The sequence below is a fragment of the Mauremys reevesii genome, linkage group 24 (assembly GCF_016161935.1).
Source record: "Mauremys reevesii isolate NIE-2019 linkage group 24, ASM1616193v1, whole genome shotgun sequence".
NCBI lineage: Eukaryota > Metazoa > Chordata > Testudines > Geoemydidae > Mauremys > Mauremys reevesii.
Window position 1 is genome coordinate 14,859,743 of NC_052646.1, and position 23,151 is coordinate 14,882,893.

At 56.0% G+C, this 23,151-nt stretch overlaps 1 protein-coding gene across 1 annotated transcript; it reads left to right on the plus strand.

The window, feature by feature from the left end:
• Nucleotides 1-109: 109 nt before the first annotated feature.
• Nucleotides 110-16,158, plus strand: LOC120389952 (CD276 antigen-like). Its single transcript, XM_039512095.1, has 7 exons — nucleotides 110-125; nucleotides 2,129-2,197; nucleotides 3,241-3,367; nucleotides 10,307-10,502; nucleotides 10,766-11,113; nucleotides 13,063-13,356; nucleotides 13,641-16,158. The coding sequence occupies exons 4-7, from the start codon at nucleotides 10,307-10,309 to the stop codon at nucleotides 13,874-13,876; spliced, it is 1,074 nt and encodes a 357-aa protein (XP_039368029.1). The 5' UTR covers nucleotides 110-125; nucleotides 2,129-2,197; nucleotides 3,241-3,367; the 3' UTR covers nucleotides 13,877-16,158.
• The last annotated feature ends 6,993 nt before the right edge of the window (nucleotides 16,159-23,151 follow it).

A 23,151-nucleotide genomic window follows, 5' to 3' on the forward strand; every position in this document is an offset into this window, starting at 1 on the left:
TGGGGTGGGGGAGCTGGAGCCTAGCAGATCTGTTTGGACAAAGCAGCTCCGCATCCTTTGTAACCTCACCCCCGGCTCGCTGTCCGGGGGCGAGTCTCTGGCGCAGGGAATCGCCCCAGGAGCAGGTAGGAGAATTAACCCCTTGGCGTCGGGTTAGGGCTCCCCCTCCGCTCCCCCAGCCCGGCCCCTCGTGGAGGGTGGGAAGTTTATTCCCCATCCCTGCGGCGGGGAGAGAAGGAAGGAGCCCAGGAGCTGGTGGGGGAGGGGGGGAGGATACCAGGGCTGGGGGGCTCCTGAGCTGGAAAAGTCCAGGGGCAAATCAGCCCAGGGCTGGATAACAATGTAGCCCCCCGTCCCCACCAGCTCCTCCCCCGCTACCCTCTGCTGTTCATCAGCTGTCGGCTAATTAGAAAACCCCGCCCCCAGACTGACGTCACCGCCAGCTGCTCAGCCCCACCCGGAGTGACTCCGCGCTGCCGCGCAGCCCCCCAGGTGGTGTGAATCGGCCCTTGTGCCGTTGCGGTGGGTACCAGGCTGGGTGGGCCCCAGGTCTGATCGAGGGCAGCTGGGGGGATGGGGAGGGGTAGAGGGCTGGTCCCCGGCCAGATGGGCCCTGGGCTCTGATCTGCTCTGGCAATCCGCCCCCCCGCCTGGATACCGGCAAGCCAGGCTCGAGTCACTGCCTGGGAAGGGGAGCTCTGCTCCCAGCGTTCAGGGCTGCGAGGGGCACATCCTCCCGGGTGGGGCAGGGGGCAAGCCGCGTGTTTTCTCCCTCACTGTGCCCCCCCTCCCCAGCTCCTGTGGGGCTCAGAGCAGTGGGGAGTCACCTAATCCTAGACCCTCACATCCCTGCTCTCTCTGTGCCTGCCCCACTCCGGGATACCTCTGGACTGGGGCATTCTTGGGGGCAGCGCACAGCTGGCAGGGCCGGCCCTGAGCCTGGTGTATACACCCCCCCACATGCAGGTGCAAAGGGGCCACTGGACAGTGCCAGATTCAGCCCCCAGAGCCAGGCACCTTCCCTCACCATTTACATCCATGCAAAGTGAGGGATAGAGAACGCAGGCAGGTTTGCAGCTCTGACCCTGATGGGGGAAGGGATTTGCATCCCGCTTTGCATAGGCGTGACATGCATCTCTGCAGGCTGGCCCTCTATGACAGAGCAGGAATAGAATCCTAGAACCATAGGACAAACCCATGGGACTCCCTGCCACTGGGTGTGAGTGGCCCTAACCTGTGGGACTCCCTGCCACTGGGTGTGAGTGGCCCTAACCTGTGGGATTCCCTGCCACTGGGTGTGAGTGGGATTAAAGGGTTAGAAGGGACCGTAAAGGTCATCTAGTCTAACCCCTGTGAAGCAGGATTAGTTGTGACTAATCCAACCCAGACAGACGCTGTCCAGCCTCCTCTCAAAACCCTCCAGTGAAGGAGCTTCCACGACCTCCCTGGGCGTCTGGTCCATTGCCCGACTGCTCTCACAGTTAGGCAGTTTTTCCTGTGGATTAATCTAAGTCTGCTGTGCTGTAGTTTGACCCCGTTGTCTCTCGTCCTGCCCTCTGTGGCAAGAGAGAACAACTTCCATGTGAGCACCTCTGGGTCTGGGCAGTAAAACACCTCTCAGAGCCCCCGGGAAAAGGCCTGGAAATAACTGGCCCCCAGGATCCAAAGAACACCTCGGGGTAAAGGCCGCGTGGTCCCCCGAAACTCGGGGGACAGCCAGGCCTCCAGGCCAGGGAGGCCATCGCAGTTTGTCAGTGCCGGGCCAGCGCTAACGGGCATGAACCCTTTGGGCACGGGGCCCTCGTGGGCAGGGCTGGTGCAGTGGATCCAGGAGGGGGCAGCACACAGGTGGGGAGATTCTCTCCAGCAGGGGGCAGCCCGGGTGGAAGGCTGGGCAGACGGATTGGGACAGACACACAAAGGGCAGGATTATTTCTCATTGCTGCCTCCTGCTAGAAACAGACATTCTCTGTCTCCTTCGCTTGCGGCTTCTGGAAAATACCAGCCACAATCTCCCTTCTGTTCTCAGAAAAAAGAGCTCATTTCCATGCTCCCCGCACCCCACCCCCCGCCGTTGTCAGCTGTCTGGCCGAGCCCTGCACCACAATCAACTCTGCTTCCCACCCAGGCCCTGGTGCCGGAGAATCGGCAGCTCCCAGACCAGCCCCAGTAGGAAACCTCTGGTGTATTTCTGCAGGTGAGCAGCTTGCCCAGCCGTGTTGGTAGCATTCAGGGTCTGGAACGAATTACTCCTGGGGTAGATTGGCCGGGACTGGAAAGGGTTTTCCCCCTTCCTCTGGGTGTGGCAAAGCAGCCCGTTCCCACCTCTTTTTGTGACCCAGCCCCTGGCAGGTCACGATTTTGTCCCACCCCCTTTAGCCCCCATGGTCTAAGGAAAAGATCTTCAGCCCTGACTCTAGGCCCCATGGTCCTGGCCCTTCTCCGGTTTCACACCACCTCCCCCGTGGCTGGCAGGGGAACCCACTGGCTGCACTGGGCACCAGAGTTCAGTCCACCAGACCTTTTGCTGCCACCTCCCTGGACTTCCTCCCACCCAGCTGCCCTCAGCCCTTCTCCCCACAACCTCGCGAGTCTCCCACTTCTTTCAGGGCCGGGAATCCCCCAGTAAATCTCCACCAACAGGTAACACTCAAATCCAGAGCCAACGCCCTCCCTGCGCTCTAATCCCGGCCAGCGACCACAGAGCCCCTTTGCCATCCTACCTTCCTCGGATTATAATCCTCTCCCCAGCTGGGGCCCATCACCGCGGGGCCCATCATCCAGGTGAGCCCCTCTGTGCCCTGCTCTGTGAAGGGTTGCGTGTTTTAACCCTTCAGGCACTGAGCCGTGCTCCCACCCTTCACTCCAGCTTCACGTAGTTCTTACTCTGGGAATTTCCTAGGGTTTTTTTCTTTTCATTATTAAAAAATCCCACCAAGCGCGAGGCTGCTCCTGGGCGACATGTCGACTGATCTGAAGATCGGCAGGATTAACTTCAAGCTGTTTTTTAAAATGAAACATTTAAAGGGCTGTTCCCCGGTGCCCAAGCACAGCAGAAAGCCACCAGAGCCCCCCGGCCGAATACAGCTGGGTTTATCGCTGCTTGGTGTCTCCAGCTGCCGAATCTGGCCCTCAATGTGCAGTTGACTCTCTGGTTTCGGGGGATGTGTTGCAGAGCGGAGCTCTGTGGAGTGGATGTAGGGAGCTGTCCCTGAGTCACCGTATCGCTTTGTCTTTAAGGGGGGCTCCTGCCTCAGTTTCCCCAGCACGGCTGCCTCGCCGCACAGGGGAGCCCGGATTTCTGAGAGCTGCGACAGATGGGCCAATAGCGTTAGCTCTCAGCCTGAAGAAGCCAGCTGGTGCCCAGGTAACCATGGTTACGATTATGCAGAGTCCATGTCAGGCTTACACGGTTGCTATAGCTGCTTTCTAGTGGCTCCCACATCGAGCGTGAGAGGGGACCGAGGCGCGGCCGAGAGCTGGTAACCAAGGGGACGTTGCCAGGGGAGAAGAATCAGCCCCTGGGAAGGGAGCGTTGCAGTTCAAGGTAACTGCACCTGCCTTTCCCCCTCCGTGGGCCACATCTCTTTCCCGGCTACACAGTTCCCTGGCTACCAGGGCTAAGCCCAGACGGCCTCCCCGGCCCAGCGCCCGGGCTCTGCTTCCTCGCTGGAGGCTGCCGCTGGAGGAATTGCCACAGTGCCAAGTGCCCAGCCAGCTGCTTGTGAGCAAGCCCCGTGCGGAGGTAACCTGACAACCCATAAAATACCCCACGGACCCACCTGCTTGGGAAAAGCTCCCTGGAGCTCAGCCCCACTCCAGCCTGGGGCTCTGGAATTGAAATTGTGGGGCGGGGGGAATTGAAATCAGGAGGGTGTTTGACTATTCTGGGGGAGGGCCGACAAGGGTTGAGACTGTGAGACAAAACTGAAAAACGTTTCCCGACCATTTTATTAGATTGAATTCATGTTTTTAAATCATCACACAAATTACAGGTGGCTACTCAGGCCTACTATGAAGCACGACATCTACTCCTTCTTGGTTTCTTCTTGTAATTTTGCACTCCTTGGTGTCTTCTTGTGCGTCCGTTACTTCCAGTCCTTCGTGACATGCTCATGATCAGGCAGAAGGCGACGTCTTTCAGAACACACAATTCTATTCAAAGTTGAAAAAGACATTCAACTGTGGCTGTGACTGGGAGCAGCAAGAGATGAATTCCTACTTCTTTCATCTCAGGAACCACAGCACAAAGATCGGGTCGAACTCCTAGTGATGGTAAAGAAGAAGTTGAAGTTAAATCTTCATTTGTTTGTCATATGATCTTCCACTCTGTTTTCAAAATGTTCTGTTCTGTCCTGATCACATGGCAGCCCCATTGCTGGCCGTGCCTCACTCCACTCAACTGTCGGTGTTTTATAAACTGGCACCTGTTAAAGCTACGTAGAGGTTGAGTAGAATCCAGAAATCGCGATTGTAGATTTGTAAGAATCGAGTCTGTGTACTTTTTCAGCTGGCTTAACAAACGCTGCTTGTCCTCCTCACTTAAGGAATCAATATAAGTACCTTCATTAGTCAACTTATGGATGAAGTCTTTGCTTCTTCCAGTACTTTTTCAATGGATAGCTCTGATTGATCCAAACGTAGCTTCTCTTGCTGGACAAAGATCTACTACTGTTGTAGCAGTTGCCTGGATGACATTGTTTAACGATCCAAGTGGTTTCAACAGTAGACTTACAAGAGAGAGAATGGCAATAGTCTTCTCTGAACTCAGTAACAAAAGTAATCCACCAGCCTCACTACTTAGGCCTTGGCTACACTGGAGAGTTGCAGCGCTGGTGGTGGGTTTACAGCGCTGCAACTTACTCACCGTCCACACTTGCAAGGCACATACAGCGCTGTATCTCCCTGGCTGCAGCACTGGCTGTACTCCTGCTCTGCCTCGGGTATAACTATGGCAGCGCTGGTGATGCAGCGCTGCTCCGCCAGTGTGGCCACCAAAAGCGCTGTAATTAGCCTCCAGAGGTATTTGGAGGTATCCCAGAATGCCTGTTCAGCCACTCTGCTCATCAGTTCGCACTCTACTGCCCTGGCCTCAGGTGACCCGCCCCTTAAATGCCCCGGGAATTTTAAAAATTCCCTTCCTGTTTGCTCAGCCAGGTGTGGAGTGCAATCAGTGAATCTTTCCAGGTGACCATGGCTCCATGCGCCAAACGAGCCCCAGCATGGAGCAATGGCGAGTTGCTGGACCTCATCAGTGTTTGGGGGGAAGAAGCTGTGCAGTCCCAGCTGCACTCAAGCCGTAGGAATTATGATACCTATGGGCAGATATCAAGGGCCATGCTGGAAAGAGGCCATGACCGGGACGTGGTGCAGTGCAGGGTTAAAGTGAAGGAGCTGCAGAGTGCCTATTGCAAAGCCCGCGAGGGAAACCGCCGCTCCGGCGCTGCCCCCACGACCTGCCATTTTTACAAGGAGCTGGACGCGATACTTGGGGGTGACCCCACTGCCAATCCGACGACCACGATGGACACTTCAGAGTGGAAGGGGGAGGGTGGAGGGAGGGGGAGGGTGAGAGGAAACCGAGAGTGAGGGTACTGGGGTGGGGGGAGACACCCTGGAGTCCCTGGAGGCATGCAGCCAGAAGCTCTTCTCAAGCCAGGAGGAAGGTAGCCAGTTGCAGCAACCGGTACTTGGTGAAGGACAAGCAGAGGAGCGGGTTACCGGTAAGCAGCTTTTATTTTCAGGATGGAAATGTTTCGGGAGAGGAGGGGGGGTTAGGGCTGCATGCATGCATGCCTAGATGTGGAATAGCCCATTGATGCGGTCTATCACATCGCGGTAATCGGCCTCGGTAATCTCTTCAAAAGTTTCAGCCAGAGCGTGGGCAATGTGCTTGCGCAAGTTTATAGGGAGAGCCACTGTGGTCCTTGTCCCAGTCAGGCTAACGCATCCGCGCCACGAGGAGTGGGGGGATCATTGCTGCACACAGGCAAGCTGCATAGGGGCCAGGGCGGAATCCGCATTGCAGTAGAAGACCTTCCCACTCTTCCCAGGTGACCCTCAGCAGCGAGATATCTTCCAGGAGTAACTCCTGTGGAAAATGTTGGGAGAGTGTTCAGTGCAGATGCCCCCTGTAGCTGTTTGCTGTCCCCAACACACAGAAACCCCTGCACAGCCCTGAAGCAATCAGTCCCCCTTACTCACCATTTCGTGGCTCCTGTGGGTTATGTGTGCTCTGTTTGGTATGGGGAAAGTATGCTAAAGTGAAGACTGTCAACTCCTTCACTGTGTGGGAATAACTGTCTGGATGAGATTATAAACAATGCTGTTAACTGTTGCCATTTTTGCCTTTCGAAAAGAATCCTTGAGTACTGGACCGCCCGTATCATCGACTGCTCAGAGGCTACAAAACCTCAGGAAGAAGCCGCGAAAAAGCAAAGATGACGACATGCTGAAAGCAGTTATGGATCAGTCCGCCAGAGAGAGTAAAAAACTGCAGGACTGGAGGGAAGGGGAAAGCAGGATCCGCCAGAGAAACGCAGCAGCTAAGAAGAAAAGCACAAAGCAGCTGATAAGCATCCTGGCGCGCCAAGCGGACTCTATCCAGTCACTCATAGCCATGCAGGCAGAGCACTGCCGTGCCCACCCCCGCAAAGCTCTTTCCCTTGTGCCCCAATGTCAGCTCCAAACCCCCTTCCCCAGCATCCAGGTTCTTACCACCACCAGCTGCCCCCAACCAGCCCTGAGAACTAGGACCCTTACCCTCTGCACTCAACCCCCATCACCATGCAGTATATGCACCCTGAAGTGCAGCAGTCATTGCACAGCATTCCAGACAGGACATATTCAAACCTGTGACTGTACAGTTCCCCACCCCACCCCCCTGCCCTTTTAGGTTCCCAATATGTTGTGTGTCTGTCAAGAAAGTTATTTTCTTTTCAATAAATGATTTCTTGGCTTTGAAAACAGTCTTTATTATTGCAGAAAGTGAAAGATACCTTAGCCCAGGAAAGAAACAGGCACTGCAAATCATTTTAGGGAAAACAGAATCCTACTAACAGTGTAACCACTGCACTTCACTCCCGTGCAAGGCAGCAAACATTACTGTTGGCTTTCAGCCTCAAATTCCTCCCTCAAGGCATCCCTAATCCTTGTAGCCCTGCTCTCTGGCTGTGCAAATTCAGCCTCCAGGACTTGAACCTCGGCAGTCCATGCCTGACTGAATGTTTCACCCTTCCCTTCACAAATATTATGGAGGGTACAGCACGTGGATATATCCGCAGGGATGCTGCTTTCCCCCAAGTCTAGCTTCCCATACAGAGATCTCCAGCACCCTTTTAAACAGCCAAAAGCGCACTCCACAGTCATTCGGCACCGGCTCAGCCTGTAGTTGAACCGGTCTTTGCTCCTGTCAAGCTTCCCTGTATAGAGTTTCATGAGCCAAGGCAGTAACGGGTAAGCGGGGTCTCCAAGGATCACAATGGGCATTTCGACATCCCCTACTGTGATCTTCCTGTCTGGGAAAAAAGTCCCGGCCTGCATCTTCCTGAACAGGCCACTGTTCCGAAAGATGTGTGCATCATGCACCTTGCTAGGCCAGCCTGTGTTAATGTCAGTGAAACGCCCACGGTGATCCACAAGCGCCTGGAGAACCATAGAGAAATACCCCTTCCGATTAACGTACTCGGATGCTAGGTGGGGTGGTGCCAGAATAGGAACATGCGTCCCATCTATTGCCCCTCCACAGTTAGGGAAACCCATTTGCGCAAAGCCATCCACAGTGTCCTGCACGTTCCCCAGAGTCACGGTTCTTCTTAGCAGGATGCGATTAATGGCCCTGCAAACTTGCATCAACACAATTCCAACGGTCGACTTTCCCACTCCAAACTGGTTCCCGACCAATCGGTAGCTGTCTGGAGTTGCCAGCTTCCAGATTGCAATAGCCACCCACTTCTCCACCATCAGGGCAGCTCTCAATCTCGTGTCCTTGCGCTGCAGGGTGGGGGCGAGCTCAGCACACAGTCCCATGAAAGTGGCTTTTCTCATCCGAAAGTTCTGCAGCCACTGCTCGTCATCCCAGACTTCCATGACGATGTGATCCCACCACTCAGTGCTTGTTTCCTGAGCCCAAAAGCGGTGTTCCACGGTGCTGAGTATTTCAGTGAATGCCACAAGCAATTTAGTGTCACACGCGATATCATCATCATCATCATCGGATTCCTCACTGTCACTTTGGAGCTGAAGGAATAGCTCAACTGCCAAACGTGATGTGCTGGCGAGACTCAGCAGCAACTCGGGCTCCATTTCCCACAGAAATCGTGGTGCACAGAAACCGTTGGGAGAGTCACAATGGCGCCAAACGTGGACGGAAAAACAGTGACTGCTGGGATGTGAAGTGATGCATCACGGGGCGTTGGGACAGGAAGCGGAATGACCCGCACCCTTCCGTCCCCTTCCCACAACCCACGGCGCCAAAATGGGATGAGGTGCTCTGTGGGATAGCTGCCCATAATGCACCACTGCTGCAAATGTGGCCACACTGCAGCGCTGGTAGCTGTCAGTGTAGCCACACACCAACGCTTTCCCTACACAGCTGTAACTCCCAGCGCTGCACATCTGCAAGTGTAGCCAAGCCCTGTAGTTGTGACTGGGAGCAGCAAGAGATTAATTCCTACTTCTTTCATTTCAGGAACCACAGCACAAAGATCGGGTCGAACTCCTAGTGATGATAAAGAAGAAGTTGAAGTTAAATCTTCATTTGTTTGTCATATGATCTTCCACTCTGTGTTCAAAATGTTCTGTTCTGTCCTGATCACATGGCAGCCCCATTGCTGGCAGTGCCTCACTCCACTCAACTGTCGGTGTTTTATAAACTGGCACCTCTTAAAGCTACGTAGAGGTTGAGTGGAATCCAGAAATCGTGATTGTAGATTTGTAAGAATCGAGTCTGTGTACTTTTTCAGCTGGCTTAACAAATGCTGCTTGTCCTCCTCACTTAAGGAGTCAATATAAGTACCTTCACAAGTCAACTTCTGGATGAAGTCTTTGCTTCTTCCAGTACTTTTTCAATGGATAGCTCTCTGATTGAACCAAAAGTAGCTTCTGTTGCTGGACAAAGATCTACTACTGTTGTAGCAGATGCCTGGATGACATTGTTTAACGATCCAAGTGGTTTCAACAGTAGACTTACAAGAGAGAGAATGGCAATAGTCTTCTTTGAACTCAGTAACAAAAGTAATCCACCAGCCTCACTACTTAGATCTGTCCTATCTTGGTGGACACTTTCCAAAGCCAGTAATAACGGCTGCAGTAATTTTAAGACAACAGCCAAGGATCACTCATGAGAAAGCCGGCAGATTTTCCCAGGCTGGACTAATTTGAACTTCAGTCTCAGTGTATCTTCTATTTGTTTCCAAGATGTTCAGTCCTTTTGGACTCTTGCTGAAAAATCTCCACCGGAGCCCCCGGCCGCTCCCACTACCTCAGGGCTCTGGCAGTGGGGCTCTGGCGGTGATTTAAAGGGCCTGGGGCTCCCGGCCGCCACTACCATAGCGAAGCCCTGGGCCCTTTAAATCACCGCCTGAGCCCTGGGGCTCCCGGCCACCTCCGCTACCTGGGGGCTCCAGCAGTGGGGCTTTGGCGGTAATTTAAAGGGCCCCGGGTTCCAGCCACTGCCGGGAGCCCCGGGCCCTTTAAATCGCCGGCCTGGGGAAGCTGCTCCTTGATGGCGCACCGGCTCTTGATAGCACTCCGTACCGGCCTGTACCGGCTTGTTTTCACCTCAGGACAGGTCAAATAGTGCTCTGACTCTTGGGCAGAGCCCTCACCACCAAGGAAAAACCCTGTGCCCCACCCTCTCTCTGCACCAGGATCTGGCATCCAAACCTCCTGCGTAGGGAGGGCGGGTCAGCTGCGGGTGACTGGTGCTTAATTTGTAATGAAAGAGGTGCCGGGGCTCAAGCAAGTTTGTTACTTTCATAACTGACATGACAGGCCCAGAGGTCCCAGAGCTACGAACTGCCGAGCCTAGAGGTGCCGGGGCTCAGCCCTGGGGATGCTGGTTAAAGGGGCTGTTTGAAGGCCCAGGCCTGACTCCACGACCCCCTGTAAATTCCCTAATCAATTTTCTGACTTTACAAATGGGGCCCTTTAAGAAATTTTGCCCCTGGCATGAAACAATCTGACAGGAATGACTCTGGGAACGTTCCCGCTGTGGGGGATGCATTGAAATCTCGCGCACTGGGTGGGCCAGTAGGAATCTGGCAGTGACCGAGACGCAGGATGGCTTGGTGTTCCCCTGTTACAGATGGGGAAACTGAGGCACAGAGGTGGACATGCTGCATCCGAGGTGCACAGAGGGTGTGTGGCAGAACAAGGATTCGAACCCAGGACTCCTGAGTCCCAGCCATTAATCACTAGGCACCGTTTCCTGCCGCCCGGGACAGCCACGAAGACTTTCCTCATCCATTGGCTGCACTTTCCCATTCTGTTCATAGGAAAAGGTAACTGGGAATGTCACTCATGGCACCGTACTGGGATAATGGCAAATCCTTGCGCATCACAGCCGGAGTGAGCTCCTCCCCCAGCCGGCATTTCCGCCCCCTTCCCCACAGTGCCCCCCGCAGGGCCAGGCTGGGGCTGGAGGAGTCGGGAGCTCCCGCGAGGCTGACAGTCCCACCCGGCTGCCCACAGCACCCCCTGCTGGGAGAGGCGAGGCTCTCACACCCTAAATCTCACTAACCCCTGTGTTTTTTCCTCCCTGCAGTGCAGTCAGCACCAGACGTGGTAGCTCGTTTCGGGGGGGACGTCACCCTGAGCTGCCTCTTCCCATCCCAGCCTGGGATGAACCTCCAGCATCTGACCCTCACCTGGCAGAAGGGGCGGGTGGGGGCAGAGGACCTGGTGGTTCATAGTTATTATTATGGGAGGGAGCAGCTGGAGAAACAGGACGAGGTTTATAGGAACCGGACCCAGCTGGATCCAGCGGGGCTGGCCTGGGGCGATGCGTCCCTGACGCTGAGGGGCGTCCGCACCCAGGACGAGGGCGTCTACCTCTGCCACGTCACCTCGGAGCTGGGCAAGACGTCTGAACGCACGGAGCTGAGAGTGGGAGGTGAGTGCTGGGGCTGCTGCATCCCAGGATGGGTCTGGCTAATGCACAGTGGGTCCATGTACCTGGTAGTGACTGCAGCCTGGGTGTCCCCCTCTAGTGGCCGCAGCCTGTGTGGCACCGTGTCCCCTCCCCAGTCGCTGCAGCCTGTGTGGCACCGTGTCCCCGCCCCAGTCGCTGCAGCCTGTGTGGCACCGTGTCCCCGCCCCAGTCACTGCCACCTGTGTGGCTCCGTGTCCCCCTCTAGTGGCCACAGCCTGTGTGGCACCGTGTCCCCTCCCCAGTCGCTGCAGCCTGTGCGGCACAGTCGCTGCCACCTGTGTGGCTCCGTGTCCCCCTCTAGTGGCCGTAGCCTGTGTGGCACCGTGTCCCCTCCCCAGTCGCTGCAGCCTGTGTGGCACCGTGTCCCCGCCCCAGTCACTGCCACCTGTGTGGCTCCGTGTCCCCCTCTAGTGGCCGTAGCCTGTGTGGCACCGTGTCCCCTCCCCAGTCACTGCAGCCTGTGTGGCACCATGTCCCCATCTAGTGGCCGCAGGCGGCATGATTCTGTGTCCCTCTTTAGTAGCCTCCTCGCTGTCGGAATTCCCTCCAAGACCTCTTTCCACCTGGCTTCCCGAGAACTCAGTTCCACACCACACTTTCTTGGTCAGGTGTTTTTAGGCCTGCTAAACCCAGGGTTGTGAGTTCAATCCTTGAGGAGGCCACTTAGGGATCTGGGGCAAAAATTGGTCCTGCTAGTGAAGGCAGGGGGCTGGACTCAATGACCTTTCAAGGTCCCTTCCAGTTCTAGGAGATTGGTATATCTCCAATTATTACCTTTATCTGGCTCACAGCAATGCTACGCTGAGCTGAGCTGCTTCAAATGCAGGGGGGTGATGCAGGATTTGTCTCGGCTCCAACGTCCCTAAGAAACTTGTTCTTGTTATAGGCATTTACCGATTGCATCCCATTTACTCTACCCTGCGTCCGACTTTACGATTGGCTGGTTACTTAGCAGAAACCAGTCGCTGAGACGCACGCTCTGTCCATGTTTCGACTTCCTCTTTCCCTCATCTCTCCATTCCTAACATATCCTGTCCCTTGTCAGCTGGTTCACAGTAAATAGGTCCCGGGGTGTTCTCCCTCTTCTCTTAGCTGGCTCAGACATTGAGTCATTTGCCCCCTAATCCTGTCTTCCAAAGGAGGAGGCCTCACGTCGGGTCAGGGCTCAGCTACACTCGCACTGTTGCGTTACTGCGGCTGGTTCTTTAGCTCAGGCGGCTGCCGCTCAGGGGGTTAGACATTGCTTAGGTCATTGGTTCAAGCCCCAGACACAACCTGACGTTGTTCTCTTTAAAATGTCTTCCCTGCAGCTGAGGTCGGCTGCTGTCTTCCCTGCTGCTTGGTGCTAGCCTGTTATTTCCTGCAGCTGACTCTGTCGCAGGGGTTCTCAAACTTCATTGCACTGCGACCCCCTTCCGACAACAAAAATTGCCACATGACCCCTGGAGCGGGGACCGAATCCTGAGCCCACTTGAGCCCCACAGCCCCCCGGTGTGGGGGCCAAAACCGAAGCCCAAGGGCTTCAGCCCCAGGCAAGGGGCCTGTAACCTGATCCCCACCCCCAGGGCTTCAGCTTTGGCCCCAGCAAGTCTAAGCCAGCCCTGGCGACCCCATTAAAACAGGGTCACAACCCACTTTGGGGTCGAGAACCGCTGCGGTGCCGGGTTAATTCCACGTGCTGGGAGGGTGAATCCTGGAGCCGGAGCCCTCAGAGCCTGGCTGGAATCTCTGCGCTGCGGCTGCCCTGCATGTCCCAGCTGCTAATTGCTGAGGGCTCCTTCGGTGACCCCAGTGGAAGCCCTGCTCCAGAGCAGACTCAATCCGGATTCACAACTCAGGGCAGGACCCAGCCCGTGGGGCCCAATTCTGAGCCCCCTCCCTAAATCCGCCCCCACGTTTCTTCCCTCCAGCCCCGTTCAGCGAGCCCCAGCTGACCTTCAGCCTCTCCAGCGCCGGGGTCACGCTGACCGTCCGCACGGGGGGCGGGTACCCCGCGGCCACGGTGCAGTGGCTGGACGAGGCAGGCAGGGACGTCACAGCAGAAGGTGCCACGGAGCAGCAGGTGGATGAACAGGGGCTCTACCACGTCACCAGCTGGGTCACGGTGCCGCCTGCGACCCACAGCGCCAGGCTGACCTTCATGTTAACCCCTCATGTGCTGGGGGCACCAATTACCCGGCCGCTGAGCCTGCAGCTGAGCCCAGGTGAGCCAGGGAGGGGAGATCTGGATTTCAGCCTCCAGGGGCAGCTCAGCCCTGAGAACCCTGAAAAAGAGTGGGGGCAGGAAGCCAATGGGGGTGGGGGCAGGAATCCCAATGGGGATGGGGGATCCCCATCTATCCCCCCCCCCAGTCTGTTCCCCCCAATGGTAAATCCGCCCTGCCGATGCGATTGTGGCCCCGCCCCTTTCTCTGAGCATTCGCCCCAGCTGGCGTCAGGGTGCGACCCCTGCACTGCATCACAGCCCCATCCTCGCTCTCTGTTGTAGGACTCCTGGGTCCCCCGGCCTCCTGCCTTGGGGTCCGCCTGGCTGTCATCTGTGCCGCCTGCCTCTTCGTTGTCCTGCTGGCTGTTGCGTTTCTCTACCGTCTCCGCCAGGGCCCGGCTGGATCCCGCTCCTGGAGGAAGGCGGAGGAGGAGGAGGAGGAGGAGCAGAAAGAGATCTCTTGCCCAATCCCAGCCAGCCCCACCGGCCGCGAGCAGCCAGCCGGGGCCAAGTCCTAGGGCTCGGCTGGGGCAGAGCTAGAGCCACCATGAGCAAGATCTAGCACCACCCAGGCTCCATCATCTCCCGGCAACTGAACCCCAGGGGAGCCAGGACAACCCCACTGCCCCAGCTCTACCATCCGGCCGTGCCCCTCCGCCTGGTGCCCTTGACCTTGGCCAAGAGCTGGGGGACCCACATCATCCTCTAGCAGCATCACCGCAGGGTCTCCGGCCTTCACCCTCCGCCCTAAGAATCACGCTCCATCCAGGGCCTTTGTTTTCCATCCAGGGCCCCCAATGTGACGTGCCCTCCCCCAGCCCCTGGCAACACCCCTCCTGGGGATGGAGAGGGAGCTGCAGCCCCAGGCATGAGATGAGTGAATGAGCCCAGCTGGGCTGCGGCAGAGCTGCCGGACTGGCCAGCCCGCGCGTTGGCGGATGAGCCAGGGTTCTGCGTGTCAGCCCAGCGGCAGGTCCCTGCTGCCCAGTGCTTGTGCCCGCAGCTGTGATCACTCCTCTGCCAGCCTTGGTCCGGCTCCCGCCCTGCTCTCGTGCCCGGCTTCTGGCCCCTGGCTCCGGTGACTCATCACTACAGTAGCTGAGCGTCTGCCAAGTCGGTCACTACACACCACAGTCACAGTTTGTTCTCCCAGCCTCTCCCCAGAAGTGAGTGCACTGGAGGCTCTTGTTTTGGTTGGGTGTCCTTTTTGGTTACTGGAAATAGACCTGTTGGTCTGTGTTTACGTTGGAGAAGGCAGGCCCAAGAGCCTTGGGAGCAGACAGTGGTGAGGTTTCTAATGTGCCTTAGTCACAGTGGCAGGTAGTTCCGCAGTCTCAGACCGCGCCTGGAGAAGGTTCTGGCTCCCGCACAGATGACTCCTCTGGCTGAGAACCGCACCAGCCAGAACAGCAGAGCTGTTGACCACAGGCTGCAGCCCCGAGCTTTACATGGGCTGTCGGATAGGCCTGGGCCTAGGCCAGGAAGTGCTGTGAAGATAACGACCGGTCACTATTCTGCGGGAAGCCAGCGTAGGGAGCAGAGCAGAGGTGGGATGTGCTCGTGGCAGCTTGCGCAGCTGAGGGAACGCGCTGCAGCGTTTGGTACTCGTCGCAGTCCCTGTGTGCTGGAGGCCTCCCGCCCGGGCCCATCGTGCTGCTGTCGTCTAGCCGGGAGGTGCCGAAGGCGTGAAGCACAGGTCGTCACCCGCCAGGACAGACGGAGCCTCCTAGCCAGCCGGAGATGGCAGAAAGCGCCACGCGCGACCCTTGGGATGTGAGAGCCCAGCGTCAGCGAGGAATCCCGGGGCGCTTCTGGAGTATGGGCTGGACTCACCGGTGGGGGACATGAACCTTCCATCAAAGGTGGCTGCTGTGGGCTGCGAATGTCCCTGTGCTCTCCTCCGCCCGCCTTGCTCGGGGGTCAGCGCCAGCCAGCTGCTCCCGTCCCAGAGCTGAGCTCGCCCGGCACGGGGCCATCGGGGGGTGCGGTGAAGGACAGGTCGAGCTGGGTGTCACCTGCTGGTTGCTGACGCGTGAGTCTGTGGTGTCTGACCAGCTCCCCGGGTAGCTGCATGGTGTCGAAACGGACCAGAGAGAGAACTGATCCTGGCGGAGCCGTTCTAGCCAGGGCTGTGGGGCGGAGGAGCCGTTCCCCGTCGCTACTCATTGGGCGTGTCCGTTGAGCAATGGCGCAAGTAGAAATAATTTCTTGCTGGTACGCTGCACTCATGGGAGGGACACAAAGGGGGGGGGGCATGTGACCTCCTCGTGACACCCCACTGTGACTCCTTCCTGCCCCAGCCCCCAGCCCTGGCTCTCTCTCTGTCCCTTCCCCCTGATCCACATCCATCCCACGTTACATGGGGGCGAGGGGACTCTCTTCTCCTCCCGCTGCGCCGGAGGTTTCTGCTGTACCGACCCCAGGCTGGAGGACTCAGGAGACACAGCTGTGTGGACGGGCTGGGGGCGGTACAGCCGCGCCGGAGAAGCTCTGGCGTGGGGCTGCCCTGCCCTTTTGCCACTGTGGTTCCCGGGGGAGCTTTGAACTGCCGGGCTCTCCTGGGAGCCGCAGCGGCGAACGGAGCAGAACGTGGGGCCGCCGGGCTGTACCGCCCCCAGCCCTGCTCAGCCCTGTCCTCCGGCGGGGCTGCTGTACAGACCCCAGGCAGGACTCAGGAGACGCCGCTGAGTGGAAGGGCTGGGGACAGGCTCCTCCTGTGTCTCTGTGGTACGCTGAACCGGCTATAAATATCTCAGTGGTACAGCGGACCGGGCCGGACCGGAGCGCCCCACTCGCACCACGGCCGTTGAGGAAGAAATCCAGCTATGGGCTCCCGGCACCTCTCAGCCGCGTCCCACACTCGACATGGTCGAATGCTGCAAGAGAGCGCCAGGGGATGGAGATCTGCCCTCTTTCCTCCACAGGAGGGGGCCATCCATCGCTGCCACAAAACAATTTCAGCCCGAATCCCGCTTGGGCCGAGTCCCGAGCGTTGGCTGGAGTCGGACAAGCCTGTGGGCGGCTTTGGAGCAAAGCTCAGGAGCGAGGGGGCTGAGACTGGGCAGCAGTTGGCTACACCCGACGGCTGCAGGGCGGGTTTCTGCAGCGCTCTCCTGTGGGGGGGGGGGGGCGTAAGGGACGGTCCCTTCTCTCTATGGCTGTTTCTGCCGGCAGCGGCACCAGGGGTTCACGACCCCCTCACTAGCCTGGGCACTGCTGGCCTGTAGCCAGCTTTGGAATCTGTTGGATGCTTGAGTCTCCATAGCTGAATCGGGCTCTTTGGTCTTTCTTGCTCCTGGGTGACTTCAAGCAAGTCATTCCTGCCAGTGCCTCAGTTTCCCATCTGTATAATGGGGACAACACTACTGCTATTCTTTGTAATACGCCATGAGAGCTGCTGCTGTTCCAAGTGTGTGTTTGTTATTTATTATTTGTGTAGTTAAATCTGTCCGTCTTTGGCCTTGAAATCCATGAACATGTGTCATGCAGGTACTTAAGGAGATTGCGCTTTTTAGCTCAGTGAAGAGGCGACTTGATTCTGGTCTATCAGTATCACCCTGGGAAGGAGATTTCTGAGAGTGGAAACATGCTGGTCTGGCCTAGAGCACGGTAGGGGCTGTGTCAGGATACCGGGCCGGCTGGGCCCATGGTCTGATCTAGGGTGGCAGGGAGGGGACAGGATACCGGGCCGGCTGAGCCCATGGTCTGATCTCGGGTGGCAGGGAGGGGACAGGATACCGGGCCGGCTGGGCCCATGGGTCTGATCTAGGGCAGCAGGGAGGGGACGGGATATCGGGCCGGCTGGGCCCATGGTCTGATCTTGGGTGGCAGGGAGGGGACAGGATACCGGGCAGGCTGAGCCCATGGGTCTGATCTAGGGTGGCAGGGAGGGGACAGGATACCGGGCCGGCTGGGCCCATGGGTCTGATCCAGGGTGGCAGGGAGGGGTTTGGGGGTGGAATGAAAATACCCCAGAATTCCCCGTACTACAGAGGGGGCTCAGCTCCACAACCCCCTCCCCAGCGGCTGGGGGCGCAGAAGAGAGTAGGAGCGGAGCGCCTGCTGTAGTGTCCAGGATCGGGCCGAGGTGCCGTTAGGTACCAGAGTGAGCAAACGGGAAGCACCTTCCTGTCCCATCCCCTCTGCCCTGGACTCGCCCCCATCCCCTTCCTGCCCCTGACACCCCAACTTCCTCCTGCTTCTCCCCACTCCTCGTGGGATGGACAGTGCGATACAATCTCATGGGCCATACAGGAAAAAAACACTACCCCCCACAACACACAACCAGTGAAGTGGAACCCCCAGAAAAAAACAGCCGAAATCCCGACTGGTTTCTCACCACCTCTGTGGCTGTGAAAACTGCCCAGCGTTTATGAGCAGCTAGAAGTGGCCGGCTGTTCTCATGAACAGGGGCAGCTCTACGAATTCCGCCACCCCAAGCAGGGCGGCGCGCTGCAGTGGTCGCGCTGCCGGACGCCGGTCCCGCGCCTTCGCGGGACCTCCCGCAGACGTGCCGCTGGTCCCGCACCTACGGTGGAGCTGTGAGGGAGGTCCACACGAGCCGCGGGACCAGCGCACCCGCCGCAGTCATGCCTGCGGGAGGTCTGGTCGTCCCGCGGCTCCGTTGGACCTCCTGCAGGCATGACTGCGGAAGGTCTGCCGGACCCGCCTGCCACCCTCCCGTTAAAATGCCGCCCCACGCGCACGCTTGGTGCGCTGGGGTCTGGAGCCGGCCCTGCTCATGAACCCCAGTTGTCTCCATTTCCTCCCACAGTAAAACAGCTAGTGCAGAAATATTTAACCAGCCAGACCAACACTGGGGGGTAGACACTACAATTGCGATCACAGGTTAAGACATTTACCACAACCGGCTACAGAACACATACATGATGGCTCTGTGTTGACGAATACATTTATATGCTAGCCAGCCTGTATCGTCTTAGTAGTGTGCGTTAGCTGCACCGTTTCTATCTGTTAGTAAGCATTAAGCACCACTAGCATGAAGCACAAGTTGTGTAACCGTGCTGTAGGCTAGGCTGGTCAGGACCTTATGCCAAGTATCCCAGAACTCCTTGCGTTTGAAGAAATAAGGATTTGGCAGAAGCCAATAGGAAACGTGTCAAAGGCAAGATACAGTTGTTCCATGGCCTAGTACCGGCTGGGAAGGAGCTTTACAGCACAGGCCCTGGAAGGCTGGTCCCAACCCACACGTAAGGGAAGAACAGAACAGGTTAGAGAACTGGGACAAGGCGAGGGGTTGGTTCCAGTGACGTGCGGAGAAATTCGCTACTTGTAAAATCATATCACTGATACCTGCCGAAATGTGTAACTAGGGGATCAAATCTTCTGCATAGGGCGACTGTAAAGGGATTGCACAGGATGGCTCTTCGGCGACTGGTATCCCCTCTTCTGTAGCATATTAATAAACCTGATTGACACTGGTTATTTTGTCTCTTGAGCATATTTCCCAACGAAATAACGAACCAAAGATTGGTCAAGCAATTACTATGCCAGTGGTTTTCAACCTGTGGTCCGTGGGCCCTTGGGGAGCCACAGACTATGTCTAAGATTTCCAAAGGGCTCCCCTCCTCCATTTGAAATTTTTAGGGGTCTGCCAATGAAAAACTTGAAAACCACTGGACTATATGAGTTCGCCTGCTGTTCTTGCAGGGGATAATGTGCATATTATACACAGTATGCAAAGTAGTATTAGATTGTGTCACTCTGCAATTCATAGAGTCTAAGGCAGAAGGGACCGTTGCAAGTGGCAACTCCATGCGTTCTCAAACTATGGGGCAGACCTCTCAACAGAGGTGCAGGAATGTGATAAGGGAGGTATGAGCTAGGTGCTTTTTTTAAAGAGCTCTGGCTGTCAGCCCTGGGTGGCTGGGGCTTGTGCAGAAGGGCCGTGCACACCCCGGAGGTGGGAATGAAGGGGACAGCCAGAGCCCCATGATCCCCAGGGTACAACCTGGAGCTGATAGACCGCTGTGGCCCCCTAACTCTCCAGCCTGGGTTGTCTCTCACACTGCTATGCCAGTGAGAGGCAGCAAACCCCTCCAGATGCTGTGATCACTCAGCCATCAGCATGACTGATCCCTGAGCTGCTCATGAAGCTTACGGAGAGAGACTCCAGAAAGTCACCCCAGCTCCCAGCCTTGCACCCCTGCACTATACCATCTTACCCGGCCCAAGCTTCTCTTGGACAGCATAAACTTGTTAAGTAGTTCGCCACTTTAACAAAGGAAAGTGGACATGCACCAGCCTTTGTAAACTGAGCTGAGATGCCCCAAGCACTTCAACCAAGACAGATTTATTAACTGAGACAGATGTTAAGAGATTATAAGTAGCAGGCACAGAGATCAGAGCTGGTTATGTAGAAAAAAAAATTCACAGTCTAAATTCTACAGATTAAGCACGATTTGAAACAAGCAGCCTGTCTGTCTCATAGATGTTACAGGCAGCTCACACTTCTCAATACACAGGCTGGATTTTTTTCCCAGCTTGGGACCAACCTCTGTCATTCAAAGTCTAAATTAGCTCTTACAACTTAAGAAAGAGATCTTGGAGTCACTGTGGAGAGTTCTCTGAAAATGTCCACTCAGTGTGCAGCGGCTGTCAAAAAAGCGAACAAAATGTTGGGAAGTTGTTAGGAAAGGGATAGACCAGGGGTCGACAACCTTTCAGAAGTGCTGTGCCGAGTCTTCATTCATTCACTCTAATTTAAGGTTTCGCGTGCCAGTAACACATTTTAATGTTTTTAGAAGGTCTCTTTCTATAAGTCTATAATATAGAACTAAACTATTGTTGTATGTAAAGTAAATAAGGTTTTTAAAATGTTTAAGAAGCTTCATTTAAAATTAAATTAAAATGCAGAGCCCCCCGGACCGGCGGCCAGGACCCGGGCAGTGTGAGTGCCACTGAAAATCAGCTTGTGTGCCGCCTTCAGCACCCGTGCCATAGGTTGCCTGCCCCAGGATAGATAGTGGAATAGACCCAGGCCAGTTGGGAACAGCAGAGTAGTAGAAGGCAGATACACTGGCCACTGAAGAAGCAGGCCTCTGTTCCCTGAGTGAGCAGAGCAGGGGATGCTCCAGGCTAATGAGAACACCTGACTCCAATTAACCTGCTAAGAGTCAGGTGAAGCTGTTAAGCACCTGACTCTAATTAAGGCCCCTCTGATGCTATAAAAGGGCTCACTCCAGTCAGGCCAAGGGGGAGTCAGGGGAGAGGGTGTGGGTGTGGGTGTGGGTGTGGGTGTGGGTGTGGGTGTGGGTGCGGGTGCGCGTGCGCAATCAAGCGAGCAAGCGGCGTGCAAGAGGCTGAGAGTGAGTACGCACACTGCTGGAGAACTGAGAAGTACAAGCGTTATCAGACATCAGGAGGAAGGTCCAGTGGTGAGGACAAAGAAGGTGTTAGAAGGAGGCCATGGGGAAGTAACCCAGGGACTTGTAGCTGTCGCACAGCTGTACCAAGAGGCACTCTAGACAGCTGCAATCCACAGGGCCCTGGGCTGGAACCCGGAGTAGAGGGCAGGCCCGGGTTCTCCCCACACCTCCCAACTCCTGATCAAACACAGGAGGAATTGACCTGGACTGTGGCTTCTACCAGAGGGGAAGGTCTCTGGGCTGTTTCCTGACCCACGGGGTGAATCTGTGAGGCGAGCAAATCCGCCAATAAGCACAAGACCCACCAAGGTAGAGGAGGAACTTTGTCACAGTAGCAAGACAGAAATGTAATATTGCCTGTCTATAAATCCATGGTGTGCCCACACCTTGAATACTGGAGCTGGTCCCCCCACCTCAAAAAGATATTTTGGAATTGGAAAAGGTACAGAAAAGGGCAACCAAAATGATTAGGGATATGGAACAGCTTCCGTATGAGGTGAAATTAATAAGACTGAGGGGAATTTCCAGCTTGGAAAAGAGACGACTAAGGGGGGCTAGGATAGAGGTCTATAAAATGATGATGGGTGTGGAGAAAGTAAATCAGGACGTGTTATTTACTGTCTCATAACACAAGAACTAGGGGTCACCAAGTGAAATGAATAGGCAGCAGTTTGAAAACAAACAAAAGGACGTATTTCTTCACACAACACACAGTCAACCTGGGGAAACTCTTTGTGAAGGCCAAGACTGTAACAGGGTCCAAAAAAGAACTAGATAAGTTCAGGGAGGACAGGTCCATCATTGGCTATTAGCCAGGATGGGCAGGGATACAAAATCATCCTCTTGAAGTGTCCCTAGCCTCTGTTTGCCGGAAGCTGGGAATGGGCGACAGGGGATGGATCACTTGATGATTCCCTGTTCTGTCGATTCCCTCCGGGGCACCTGGCATTGGCCAGTGTGGGAGGATAGGAATCTGGGCTGGCTGGACCTTGGTCTGAGCCAGTATGGCTGTTCTTATGACCAATAGAGGGCAGTCGTAACCAGCGATATTTCTACTTGGTGCACTGAAAGGGCTAACTTTCCAAAGCTGACCAAAATGATCAGTGAAAGTGTTTTGGAGAAAACCACTAAACAGAACAATGTGAATGAAAATTGGGAGCTATTGTTTAATGAGCTTGTTAAATGGGGCAGAAACTACATTGCATAATTAGCTGAGCTCGCAATGGCCTTCCACTCAACTGGCTGACATTTCTCCGTCTGCAAATGTGGCACCCATTTCAAAATCTAGAACCAGTCAAATACAACACTTCAGGGAAGATTCTAGGCATCAATGATCCGATCATTGGGTTGATGGTGGTAAACAAGAGATTCCCATAAGGCTCCCTCCCTCTTCCCAAGAGCCACCCTCATCATCTCTCCCCTTTCTGCTCCCACATCCTCTGCAAACTTTCGAAGATGGATGCCTTGTGATGGCCTTCACTCATGGGGATGTTGCCCAGTGGTCAGGGTTTTGGCCCTTTGTGGGGGGAAGGGTGCGGCAGATGGTGGGGGAACCCAGGGCCTCCCATGGGCTCTGACCCAGGCCACTCTGAGGGCAACACAAGGGGGTGACACTCCCTATCACCTCGCTATTGTCCAAAGTTTGCAGTTTATCACAGGAAGCTCTGAAGGGTGTCAACTCACTGCTTGGCACCTCTTCGCAGCTGGGCGTGGCATGGCAGCTCTCTCCGTCTTGAGGTGGCAGCTGCCTCTGTAATGCTGACAGATCCCGGTTGCCGACTCGTCGGTGGGCGGGATTGAACCGGGGACCTCTGGAGCTTAGTGTCTGGGCCGCTACAGCATGAACAAAAAGCCATCTGGCTGTTAGCTAGGGCTATAGAGAAGACTCATTTTAGCTCTCCCTCAAAGTGATCTTGGTGCCACTGGCTGGGACAGACCACCACACCCAGAAGGTGTGTGGGTTACATACTCCCCCTAGCTGAGGAAGCACGTCCTGAATTTCAGAGACTTCCCAGTTGTAATCCCGGATGACCCCTGTGTGACGGGGCGGGACAGCCCCGCACTGGTACAGCAGGGGTTAACCCTTCTTTGCTAGCAGAGGAAGCCACGCCCAGGAAGTTCTGCTGGGCATGCTCCAACTGGCAGACAGGTATAAAAGCCTGCAGGTCTGCTCAGTCTGGGCTGGCCACCGGGGGAGCAGGATGCAGACCGTCAGCTCCTGCAGAAGGAGAGCCAGTGAGCCTGGACTGGGGCGTCAGCCGAGCTGAGGCCGTACCGGAGACCCCGGAGAGGGACGCCTGCCGTGAGGGACCTACGGGGGAACCGCTCCCACAACGCCGACGTCCGGCCAGACAGGGTAGGAAGTGACCCAGGGGACTGTAGAGACTGACAGCCTTAAAGCTGCA

What these genes read in the sequence shown, in the direction of transcription:
- LOC120389952 (XM_039512095.1), top strand. Translation starts at nt 10,307, where the DNA reads ATGGGGAAACTGAGGCACAGAGGTGGACATGCTGCATCCGAGGTGCAC. An exon ending in CATTCTGTTCATAGGAAAAG is followed by an intron (nt 10,503 to 10,765) that starts GTAACTGGGAAT and finishes TCCTCCCTGCAG; the next exon opens with TGCAGTCAGCACCAGACGTG. An exon ending in CACGGAGCTGAGAGTGGGAG is followed by an intron (nt 11,114 to 13,062) that starts GTGAGTGCTGGG and finishes TCTTCCCTCCAG; the next exon opens with CCCCGTTCAGCGAGCCCCAG.